This window comes from Silene latifolia, chromosome 8 (genome assembly GCF_048544455.1).
Source record: "Silene latifolia isolate original U9 population chromosome 8, ASM4854445v1, whole genome shotgun sequence".
Taxonomy (NCBI): Eukaryota; Viridiplantae; Streptophyta; class Magnoliopsida; order Caryophyllales; family Caryophyllaceae; genus Silene; species Silene latifolia.
The window spans coordinates 102,286,165-102,298,818 of NC_133533.1; the positions used below are offsets into that span (position 1 = coordinate 102,286,165).

The 12,654-nt window shown below is 40.3% G+C and overlaps 2 protein-coding genes and 1 non-coding gene across 3 annotated transcripts; 2 read left to right on the top strand and 1 right to left on the bottom strand.

Moving 5' to 3' along the window:
- The first annotated feature begins 560 nt into the window (after positions 1 to 560).
- LOC141595608 (uncharacterized) lies at positions 561 to 6,590 on the top strand. Its single transcript, XM_074415571.1, has 8 exons — positions 561 to 726; positions 853 to 1,289; positions 1,718 to 1,941; positions 2,980 to 3,365; positions 3,523 to 3,758; positions 3,854 to 4,126; positions 4,267 to 4,698; positions 5,220 to 6,590. Exons 1-8 carry the CDS (start codon positions 561 to 563, stop codon positions 6,588 to 6,590), a joined length of 3,525 nt encoding a protein of 1,174 aa, XP_074271672.1.
- A 597-nt stretch (positions 6,591 to 7,187) lies between these two features.
- Positions 7,188 to 7,269, top strand: TRNAS-AGA (transfer RNA serine (anticodon AGA)). The gene has a single exon. It is a non-coding gene; the product is annotated as a tRNA-Ser (tRNA).
- Positions 7,270 to 7,418: 149 nt separating this feature from the next.
- On the bottom strand, positions 7,419 to 9,568 carry LOC141597154 (artemisinic aldehyde Delta(11(13)) reductase-like). Its single transcript, XM_074417508.1, has 4 exons — positions 9,412 to 9,568; positions 9,011 to 9,151; positions 8,657 to 8,787; positions 7,419 to 8,375 (listed from the first exon to the last, which is right to left on the bottom strand). The coding sequence occupies exons 1-4, from the start codon at positions 9,495 to 9,497 to the stop codon at positions 7,549 to 7,551; spliced, it is 1,185 nt and encodes a 394-aa protein (XP_074273609.1). The 5' UTR covers positions 9,498 to 9,568; the 3' UTR covers positions 7,419 to 7,548.
- Positions 9,569 to 12,654: the final 3,086 nt, after the last annotated feature.

Consider the following 12,654-nt stretch of genomic DNA (forward strand, 5'->3'; position numbering starts at 1 on the left):
AGCAGGTGTGTTTTGGGTTTCCTGGTGGATTACCGGGTCTTTGAACCACAGCTGATCAATGAGGTCCTTAGGCGTAAATGGACGACGAATGGTGCTATTACAGTCTTTCGTATAGGGGAGGTGTATGTGTTTCATTGCTCTGCTGGGGAGGATATGGAGGCTCTACTGCAGAGAACTTCAGCAACTATTGATGGGGCAGTAATGGTGTTTTCCAAATGGTTCCCTGACACTATCCCACGCACTGTCAGGTTCCCTTATGTGGAGGTGGGAGTACGGGTTTGTGGTCTCCCATTTGAGTACCTGACTATGGATGTTGCAAACATAGCGGGTAAGCTCCTTAGTCACCATTATCAAGTAGAACCTTTTCATATTGTTCCTGAGAATGATTACCTGAAGTTGAAAGTTTATCTAAGGTTGAGTGAGCCTCTAATGCCTGGCTTTTTCTTAGCTATGGAGGGGGGTATCTTACGTGGGTCCAGTTCAAATACGAGGAAGTTTTCAAATACCGTATCAGGTGCGGTAAGATTGGTCATAAAGGGGTTCAATGTAGGGAGTCACTGATGACAGAAGTGTCAAGTATCAATGGTATGTTGGATAGATCAATAGCAAAAGGTTTTCCGGTGTATCAGGCCAATAGCAATCACACGATGTTTAACCTGGATCTTAGAGCAACACCATCCACTACAAAGTTTTTGTCTTCCAGGGTCAAATTGAGTTCTGACACGGGTAGGAATAGAAGGAGGAGAAGGTGGGAATCACTAGAGAGGGGGGTGGATTTTGATTTAGGAATTACCCCAGGGGGTAGGGTGCTCCCTGGAATGACTTTTGCTGTTACTGCATAGCCCTTTGTAGGGCCCGTGGTTTTTCAGGGTGGTGTGGGAGAGGGAGGTCATAGGGAGAGAGGTATAAGGTCAAGAGGGGATGGTTTTGATAGTCAGGATAGGGATGCTAATCACAATGGGGCATCTAATAATGGGGCTATTACTGGAGTGGGAAATAATGGGGATGCTGTTATGGTTGAGGCACATGAAGCTATCTTACAGGGGGATGCAGGTTTTGGAGAGTCTCAGGGCCCTGTTGGTGGGGGTATTCCAGGTGCTGGGGGTTGGCTTGATGAAGATGTTATGAACGTTGAGATCTTCCACAGTGCAGGGGAGGAGTTAGAGGCGCAGAAGACTCCTAACCTGCTTCAACAAGGGGTCCTTAATCAAATTCAGGCTGAGGATCCTTATGTCATTTATTCAAAACATGATTGCCACGAGTGGCTTGGTTGTGAGAGATCAAAGGAGGCAAGAGGCCATTCTTTGCGAAATTGAAGGGGATGTGGATTGGGCAAGAATAGAGGAAGAACAAAGGGGTATAACGGACCTTTGAACCACCTATGGGGGTATTCCTAACGGTATCACTATCCCGAGTGGCATACTACCAGAGAGAGGTGGGGCAAGGCTCAAGACCCGCAAATGAGAACAGGGGAGGAGAGGAGTTAAGGGAGGTGAGGGGGTCGTCATCGAGGCGGTGGACGAGGAGGGGGTCAATATGGTTAACCCCGAGGACGCGAATATGGCTGATGATCTTTGATGATGAAGCTTCTGCAGATATCGGGGGCCTGTTCAACAAGGAATGAGATGAGTTTGAGGATGTTTCTTCACGGGATTCACTAAGTATCAGGGAGGAGGAGGTCATTATTATCTCGTCTGATGATTCTGCTGAGGTTCAGGATGCTGTGCAAGTAGGGAGAGATGATTTTGCTGATAATGAAACAGAGTCAGATCAACAAGGCTCTAATGGCGATTTACTGATCACTGGTGCTGATAGGGGGACACAACAACTAGCATCTCTTGCTTCAGATGTTATCACTAGGAAGGGCAAGGAGCTTTATGAGGGGACATCTAATCTTGTCCCTCTTGAAAAAGCGATACTGAGGAGGCCTATGAGGATGAGGTGAGCGGATCAAAGGGAGAAAGCGATTAGAAACAAAGGGCTCAAGTTCTTTGATATTCTGAAGTTGGGGCCAAGGCAAAACAAATTGCATCTATCCCTGTGGGCGTAACTCGACGGTTTTCTTTTCTTGGATCTGGTGATGTGTACCACTATTCGATCCGAGGATACTTACGGGGAGGAAATATGTCTGCAAGGAAGCGGAAATGTTGCACGGAGGCAGGTGATTATATCATTCCTGGGGATGCACGAAAGTCTCTGGAAAATGCGAAGGCTTATCTTCACAGGCTGGCCAAGAAAGGACGTTGGGAGCAAGGAGTTGCAGGGGGTGAACTCCCACAATAGCAATGGGGTTTCAAGATCAATGTGGCGGATGTCGTTATGGTGGATTCGAGTGACTCTTCGAACCCTTCTGTCAATGGTAGGGCGAATGATTGGGATGGCTTTGCGGAGGTTGGGCCTTCACAACCTCCTCACTCACCATGATGGGACTTGTATGGAATTGTAGGGGCCTTAATAACACGCTCTCCCCTACAATTCCGAAGTTAAGAGCGTTATTAGGTAGTAAGTTTTATGATTTTGTTTTTTTACTCGAAACTAAATGTAGTACAAGCCGAATTTTATCTATGTTTAGAAGTCTAGGTTTTGTGAGGGCTTTTGGTGTTGACGTTGTTGGGGCAGCGGGTGGTCTATGGGTAGGATGGAGGAAGGAGTCAAAAATGTCACTTGTTAAGGCTTGTAATAATTATATTATCCTCTTAGTCGAAAAATATAATGGACGGTTATGGTATCTTGTTCTTTTTTATGGTGCCCCGAGTGTTAGTTTGAGGGCATCGGTTTTTGAGGACTTGGAGCAATGGTTGGTCACTTGTCACCTCCCTTTCCTAATAATAGGGGATTTTAATCAAGTTGGGTATGTGATAAATTAAGTACTAGTCAAAGACCGATTGCGGGTGCGGAGGATTTTAATTTATGGACAATACGGAATGAGCTTGTGGATATTCCGTTCAAGGGACCGAGGTTTACATGGTGCAATAATAGGAAGGGAGATAAGAGGGTGTATGAAAGGCTGGACAAAGCCTTGGGATCCAAGGATTGGTTGTCTCTTTTTCCGGATACGGGCATTAAACACTACCCTATACAAATTTCGGATCATGCTCCTATTGAGGTGGACTTAAATCTAATTAATACCAAAGGTAGCAGACCCTTTAAGCTTGATGCCTGGGCTTTGGGTTTTGAGGATTGTTTGGAGCGGGTTCGTATTGCTTGGACTGCTGTGGATTCTGGATCGCCGACTTATCGTGTGGCTAGGAAACTGACTAGAGTGAGGGGCAGTGTTAAAAAATGGACTTTGGATAAAAAGGCAGAGTGGCAGGACAAGTGGGATGAGTTTGATTGGAAGCTAGAGCAGGGGATCAACACAACTTGTAAGAGGGGGGGGGGGTGATGAAGAGTACACTCGAGTGCATGAGGAGTTTCGAATTTTTGCCGCAGCTGCAGCGGTATATTGGAAACAGCGAGCAAAGGTCAAATGGACGGTGGAAGGGGATACGTGTACAAAATTCTTTTTCAATTGGGTCAAAGGTAGGGCGGGGCGAAATCTTATTCATGGGTTAAAAGGGGAAGATGGACAGTGGAGATACGATGATGAGTTAGTGGGTCGTGAATTTCAGCGATTCTACATGGATTTGTATCAGTCTTCCATAAATGGTGGGGCCTCAAGGGATACAACGGGAATTGATTCTATCCTAGGTCATGTGCAGAGTCGGGTGGCTCATGATGAGGCGGACCGGTTGAGTAGACTTTTTACGGCTAAAGAGGTACGTACTGCTGTCTTTCAAATGGGGGCCCTTAAAGCTCCAGGCCCGGATGTATTCCTGCGTGTTTCTACCAAAAATGTTGGTCTCTGGTTAAGCATGATTTCACTACTAGAGTTCTTTCCATTCTAAATTCGGGGAGGGTTTTGAAAGAGCTTAATAGGACTTTTATTACGCTTATACCAAAGACTGAGGCCCCGGAGAGTGTCTCAGACTACCGACCCATTAGTCTTTGTAATGTGATCATGCGTGTTGTGACTAAATGTATAGCGAACAGGCTTGCAAAGGTGATGGGTTCACTTGTCAGTGAGTCACAAAATGCTTTCCTTCCGGGTCGAAGTATCAGTGACAATATTCTTTTGGCTCATGAGGCAATACATCATATCACGCGGACACAGGAAGGGAGTACATGGACGATGTGCTTTTAAAGCAGATATGAGCAAAGCGTATGACCGGATAAAATGGGATTTTTTTGGAAATGACATTGGTAAAATTTGGTTTTCCTTTGAAGCTGGTACAATTTATTATGAACTGTGTCAACTCTGTAAGCTATGAAATCCTTTATAATGGGAAACCATTACCGCAGTTTCGACCACAGTGCGGCCTGAGACAGGGGGATCCTCTGTCTCCGTATCTCTTTTTACTTTGTATGGAGGTCCTTTCGGCAAATATTGATCAGGCTCAGGATTCAGGCCGGCTGGAGGGTTTTAAGTTATGCAGAGGGGTACGACCAATGACACATTTATTTTTTGCTGATGATGCGGTTTTCTTCTTCAAGGATAAAGGCGAAACAGCTTATCATCTCAAGAGCATCATAGATTGTTACTGTGAGGCGTCCGGCCAAATTTTAAACCCGACGAAATCGGGTCTCATTTTCAGCCCGAATACTACCCTTGCGAAGCACAACAAATCCTTAAGGTTTTCAACGTTAGATCTAATAGAGGTATTGGGAAATATCTCGGAATACCGGCAGAGTTTCAGGAGTCGAAGAAGGGTATTTTTCAATCCTTAGTGGACCAGATTACGAAGCGGATCTCATCATGGAACGGTATTTTTCTATCACCAGCGGGGCGGTTAACTCTAATTTCGTCTGTCCTTTCCAATCTCTCCAATTACTTTCTATCGGTTTTCAAAATACCGGTAAGTGTAGCAAAAAAGATTAATTCTCTTTTGACACAATTTTGGTGGACGGGATGTAAGTTGGGAACGACTGTTCACTGGTGTAGTAAGAACTTCTTAAGTCTTCCAAAAGGGAAGGGAGGACTTGGGATTCGCAATATCGAATGCCTAAATCAAGCGCTTTTGGCAAAGCATGGGTGGCAGCTGGTTTCGGGAGAAAACTCCCTATTTAGTAGGATTTTTAGACAGAAAGTGTTCGGTGATGATATGGTCGATCCTACTAGATTATCAAAAAAGGTAACCAACTGCTCGTGGGGGGTCCGTAGCATTATTCATGGATTTCAGGCAATTAAGGATTACTTCGGATGGAAGCCGGGTCGCGATTCAAGACTGAATATATGGGTAACACGATGGGTGGGGGGTGCATGCCCGGAACCAAGGGACCAGTGGTTGGGGGATAGGGATATGCACTTGGCGAATCTGCAAGTGAGAGATCTTTTGCTCCCTAATGGTGAGTGGAATGAGCTCTTCATCCGGGCTTTGACCAGAGAGGAGTACGCGGCAAGGATTCTGGCAACCAGGGTGCGGGATATGAACGTATCCGATGTGATCTTTTGGCCTTTTACAAAGGACGGGGTGTTCACGGCCAAGAGTGGCTATGGATTGATTTTTGATGAGTATATGAATAAGAAGGGTACAGTTAGAGATCAAACTAGGATCGGTGAGCGGGAAAGGGCCTTCTGTCGAAAACAACTATGGACGCTTCAGGTCCCAAACTCCTGGAAAATACTGGTATGGAGGATCATTACGAACACACTCTCCGTTGGAAAAGAGTTTCATCGCAGACAACTGGCGGTTGATGTACTGTGTAGCTTGTGTGGAGAGAATCACTGTTGTATGGAAACTCTAGAGCACCTGTTTAGAGATTGTGAGGTGTCCGCTAGGATCTGGGCGGGATCTTCGCTTGGTATTAGAGTGGGTGGTGCGGAGTCGGTTTTTATGGCTGATTGGCTAATTGATTGGATTCGGTATCTTTGGAAGCAGGATGAAGGGCAGTTAAGACTCATAAACTTCATCGCAATTTTATGGGGATTATGGACTATTCGTAATAAGGTCAAGTTTGATGGAATGACTAAGAATCCTCATGTACTTGCTGATTTTTTGTTTGGATCGATTAAGGATAAGGTAGGCATTTTAAAGGATCAACTTGAGGGAAAGGGTATGATAAAAAGATTAGAAGGGGGTGTGGAAGAGCTCCTGGATCAACGAAGGATGGATATACGGACCGGGCATCCTGTCCAGCTGATTGGATGTCCGGATCGGTGTAATGTCATCAGGGTGAAAGTGGACGCCGGATGGGAACGGAATTATGTGGCAGCGTTTGAATGGGTGGCTTATGATGGGCAGGGGCAAGAACGTATGCGACGACAGGTGAAAACTAAAGCTGAATCAGCTTTGCAGGCAGAGGCTTTGGGTGTTAGGGATGTGCTTTTGTGGGCTAGATCTGAGGGATGGTTGCATATGGATATATCGTCTGATTGCCTACAACTTATTAATGCGATGGCAGGAATCGATAAAGTCGATCATCTGATTGCAGGCATCTTGGAGGACATGCATAAACTCGCAAGCTCTTTTCATTGTTTATGTTTCAGTTTTATTCCTAGAAATCTTAATAGTATTGCGCATGACTTGGCTAGACAAGCCATAAAGCTGTAAAACTTTTCTTTACGGCTGCCAAAAAAAAAAAAAAAATATAACTAAAATCAATAATAGAGCCTGGTAAAAAACATTCGTTCTTTTATGCTAAGCGTAGTGTTTTCACAAATTCTCTTTTGAAACGTCACTATCCGGTTACTAAGACACAAACGACTTTGATTCATGTGATCCAATATTCCATCTTGACAAACGAATATCAATAATAATCGAAAAAATACAAATCAAAATCATAAACAGTAAACTTTTTAAATCAATCTTTTTCACAGTGAGTCATAAGGACCTCTAAAGTTAATTTAAATCTCTATAAAAGTAGCTACGTTCGATACTGCTAATAACAACAACAATCTAAGTATTCTATGACAAAATCTCAAATCTAAAGGTTCTAAAATGAAATTTTGGGTTACCCATTACCAAAACCGATTTATGGAGATGAGAATTTAGATTTAGTTAGAGAGAGTAGGGTTGATAAAATATGTGAGAATTAGCTCAACTTCAATGGAAAGCTAAATATGTTCAAGAAGCTAAAACTGATGTCGCTTTGTGGATCACAAATAATTAAATAATTTGTATACTATGTTAGCCTGTTAATAACATCAAGTGGACGTGCCGGAGTGGTTATCGGGCATGACTAGAAATCATGTGGGCTTTGCCCGCGCAGGTTCGAATCCTGCCGTCCACGCTTTTTTATTTTCTTTTTCAATCCTTGACTATGAACTGTTCTGAATATAGTGCAACCACATCAAACATAGAATAAACCCAAACCCTAGGATTTAATTTGTAGGGAACGAAATTCCATTGAACCACTAAAATATTCCCCATACATGTGAATTAACAATTAAGCCAAATTTATATTTATTTGTAAAACACAAACTCAAATTCCAATGACTATTAAGAATCCAATGACACATGAAAAAATTCACTTGACCATGATCCTAATTTATTCTTAAACCATAAACTCCTACTGAGTAGAACCAACTTCCTGACCCAAAAAGGGATAATCAGTATAACCCACAACAGGATCATGCGTATAAAAAGTAGACCTATCATACTTATTCAATTCAGCATTACTCCTAAACCTCTCTACTAAATCTGGATTAGATATAAACAATCTTCCATAAGCCACTAAATCAGCATTCCCCTGAGCCACATCCTCCATCCCAAGCTCCTTCGTGTACCCGCCGCTACTAACAAACGTGCCATCATAAGCCTGTCTTATTTTCAGCAACAACTGAGAATCAGCCAATGCTTCTTCTGCAGGCTTAGCCAGGGTTCCTTGCGCTGTGAACCGCGGCTGGGTCACATGGAGGTATGCTAGCCTTGAGTTGAGCTCGGCTTGGAGGTTGTTTAGTCTTTCAACGACACCTAACCCGAGGGCCAGTGGGTCTGGATCAGAGGCGTCAAAATGGTCTATTGCTGGTGAGATTCGGACGCCTACGTGGGCTGGGCCTACGGCTTGTGCTACTGCTTGGACTACTTGGAGTAGGAACCTGAGTCTGTTTTCGAGTGAGCCTCCGTATTCGTCTGTTCTGTCGTTGATTGCTTGTTTTGTGAATTGGTCGATTAAGTATCCGTGTGCTCCATGGATCTCCACACCATCGAAACCAGCACGCATGGCATTGAGAGCAGCCTGGCGATAGTCATTGACCACTTCATAGATTTGAGGAATGGTCAACGCTCGAGGAACTGAGCAATGAGCGTGTGAATCGTCCGGCTTCAGTAAACTCCATTTGTCGGAAACTGGTTTGTTTGTTGACGATATTGGTGCACCTCCTTCTGGTTGATACTCTACCCATAGTGACGAAGTCAGGATTTGAAGTCAACAGACCCAACCCGTAGAAATGTTAAAGTAAAAACGGTTTTATAAGAAAAACATGTTTTTATGAAGAGGAATAAAACCGTAAGGTCGTGTTCAACAAATGACCATATATTGAAAGTTTGAATGCCTTCTGAAAGATGGTCTTATGTTAAACTGTCTTAGACGAAGTAGTAAAATTGTTATGAATTAAAACATGTTTTTATAAGAAGTGGAATAAAAAAGTAGATAAAGATATATAGTATATATATACCATTATGAGAGACACGACCAACGTGCCACAATTGACAGAAAATGATAGCACCCTTATCATGGACGGCGTCAACCACTTTTTTCCATTCTTCCACATGTTCATCTTTGTATATACCCGCACAATGTGGAAATCTGAACGTATCACCATCAATAAAATTAAGTTAGTGTTTCGTCGACTTGATTACCATAAAGAAACAACAACTACGTCGACTAGTAGACTCAAAAGGAATACTAGATTATGTTGTATATATAGGACGGACGGAGGAGGGCACACGTAAGAAGTGTCAAGAAATCATCTCAACCAAAAGTTAGTGTGACGATTTTCGTATGAATTGAGCAAAAGAAGAGTACATACCCAGAGGCAGTTTGGGAAATGAGGGAGCCTTCAGTAATGAGGAAGCCACCAGGAGTTGAACGTTGAGTGTAGTACTTGAGTAGAGCTTCATTTGGTATCTCATCTATTGCCCTACATCTTGTCAAAGGTGCCAATACTATCCTGTATGTACAATGGCGGAACCAGAATCGTTTAAGCGTAAAATTAATTTTTAAACTATCACATAATTTAAATATGAAAAACTTGATACCATTATTTAAATTTATATTTTGTTGTAGAACTTATGAATGAAAAAGTGTCCTAACATATGGAATTTCTTATTTTCTTATATCTCAAATTATAGTGAGTACTATTTTATCTTCCTAATTATATGTGTATATTTGATTATAAATTAACTATTACCGAATAAAACTAACTCATACCTATGAGAAAGGTCGAATTTGCCCATCTTAAAAGGAGAAAAAAGATCAGGTGTTCCAACAATCTTACTTCCAACTTGGATTGCCATTTTCAGAAAAGAATTAACGTAGTAATTTTCAATTGTTTTAATTTGAGAGAATTTGAAAATAAGTTGTGTGTAAAATTAGAGGAAGAAAGGAGGTTTAAATAGGCATTCTAAAAGTTATGTTTGGACGGTCCAACACAAAAAGTAATGCAATCTGAGAAATGTGCCAAATACATTAAACCGTGTGTATTACAAAAGCAATGGCGTCATGCTAATAAATTACTGTATAATAGAGGAAAGTGATAGGTTGGTGACTAAAAAGTTTGACGGTCTACTTTTATCAACATTGTTAATTTGTTGACTAATTAACATGTTTTTCATTTATTTTACGTAGGAAGTAGAAGTATTTATTGAGTTTGCCCGCAGACTTTTGATTTGCCATGAAGTTTGTAGTCAAATGTCAACTAGTGCGTACTTCCATGGGATAGATACGTCATCCTAGTTCCGGCATTTTCTCACCTTTTTTATTGTTTGGTGAGCTAAATGTAAAATAGTTCATAGAAATTTTGAAAGTGAAAGATATAATATTGAGCGAAAGTTTGAGAATTAAATGTTACGTGTTTTTTCATTTATAGGATACCATATATTAAGTATATACTCCGTAAAATATAATATACTGTGTATACATTTAATGTATTGAAGAAATTTGTCATATTTACTATTGTAAATATATTATAAATATGGATTTTGCTGAGGACGGTGGAGTGAATTCTGGAGGTGAGATTTTCACGTTGTCGGATTGACAAGCCTGCTCCAAACTATGTGCTAAACTGCCCATAAATCCCGAGTGTGAACACCCCTCACGAGGGCCAACCCTACGGAGGAGGAAAATGACGAGACACCACCTCTAATAAGTATGGATCCCCAAGATATTCTGATATAGGCCTGATATAGTCCCCACAGACACGACCCCTCTCTACCATCACCATAAAACCAATTCCAAAATAAACCAATATACCCAAATAGGTCAAACCACAACTAAGAATTCTTTCCAATAACTTCAATATCAACTAATGTAACAACCGTGAAATTTCATGAGATTGTTTTTACTTTTTAGAAAATACATTTATTTACTAAATTTGTAAAATGAATGCTACACGACGGTGGCGGAGTTAGAGGGAATAGTATGGCACTTCCCTAATGGGTGGAAATTTCAAAGTTTTTAGTTATCATTTAAAAAAAATTCCGAGTATCAAATCATCATAAATATATGGATCAATTATTGAACACTACCTTATAAATACATTTTTTTTACATACTGCTACCTTTTATTCAATTTTTTTTGTCAAACACTCCCTTAAAAATATGTTTTGATGTTAAACACTATCAAAAAGTTATTTCAAGCCAAAAAAAGTCAAAATCTGGCATTAACCACCGCAGGCACGTGATTAAAATTCAGTTTTTCAAACCTAACTAATTTCCGTCTACTTTTTTGCCCTCTTTTTATTTTCCCCTCCAAATTTCTTACTCATTATAAATTTCTCACTCTTTATCTCCTATTAATTACCCCTCTTCTTTATCTCTCTTATTAGTCAAATTTCACTTTCCAAAATCTTACTCAATCCTATTCAGCCTATAGTTCCCCTTTCTCTAATATATGTGAGGAGTATTATAATGAAAGGGGAAGTATAGGCTGAATAGGAGGGAGTATATAATAAAACATGGATCTAACGAAACTTAATTATCTCAAAGATTTAATTCCAAAAGACGATTTCATTAAGATTATTTTTATTTGGTGGAATGCATGGTTTCATAGAAACGATATTATCTTTAATAATGTTAATTTAAGTATCAACAAACTTATTACTTTATGTAATAATAGCACTAAGACCTGGAATGTGACTAGATTTAAGGATCTCAACAATCCTCAGATAGAAGAGTCAGCTAGAAACAACTCTAGTAAGGAAGAAATTTGGTGGGAAAAACCTAGAAACGGTTTCCTAAAGCTAAATTTTGACGGATCGAGAATAGAAGGTAATAAAGCTGCTTTAGGATATTCTATCAGAGATCACAATGGTAAAGTCAGTTTGTTGGGAGCAAAAATGTGCGGATCCAATAGTATCCTTGTTGCGGAAGCTCTCGCTTTAAAAGAAGGTATTTTAGCAGCTAAATACTTAGGAATCTCAAAGTTAATTGTGGAGGGAGATGATTTATGTGTTATTAACTCAATTCGAGGTACTTGGCAAATTCCTTAGGAAATTTCTAGTATTATCAAGGATGTGAAATTAGACTTTAATTTTCAATGAAGTGATAATTAAACATTGCTTTCGTGAAGCCAACAAAGTTGTTGACTTCATGGCTTCTATTGGACATTCATGTCCAACTCTTTCGAGGTGGTTTGATAGCCAGTGGCTTCAACTTATCTCCCTTATTCGAAAGGATAAGATAGATTGATCCTACCCAAGAGGATCAACCTAGTTTTCTTACCTAACAAAAAAAAATATATAATAAAACATGGACAATTAAAAAGGGAACAAATGGTTGTTGAACTTGAGGCGGAGACGGCAGTGTGTGTACTTCTGACAAATGGTTCAGCTTAAGCAGTGCTCAACTTCCATTGAGTGTGAACAATCACATGTCCCTGCGGAAATAGATTGCGAAAGTCATTAGAGAAAGTAGAATTTGAGTAATAAGAGAGGCAAATAAGAGGAGTTAACTACGAGGAGAGATAGTGAGAGATTTATAATGGATAAGAAATTTGGAGGGAAAATTAATTCGGGTGGACAAAAGTAGAGAGAAATCAGCTAGGTTTACGAAAAAAATATTTTAATCACGTGCCTCCGTTGGTCAATGCCGGTTTTTGACTTTTTTTTGCCTGAAATTGCATTTTGGTAGTGTTTAACATAAAAACATATTTTTAAGGGAGTGTTTCACAAAAAATTGAATAACAGGTAGTAATATGCAAAATAGTGTATTTATAAGGTAGTGTTCAACAATTGATGCTAAATATATATACTTAATATGTTTATCTGTATGGTACAAATTCGCTAATATTAAATTGCCTAAGGATAACACTTGGTGACTTGAACAATACCGAACATCATAAATTATTACTTTTGTCGGATTTTATTATTATTATTAGATAAGAACTCGAAAATAAATCTTAGAGTAAGACGGTATCGCACTTCGATACGGTTCATTTTTATAAGAAATCAGTTAT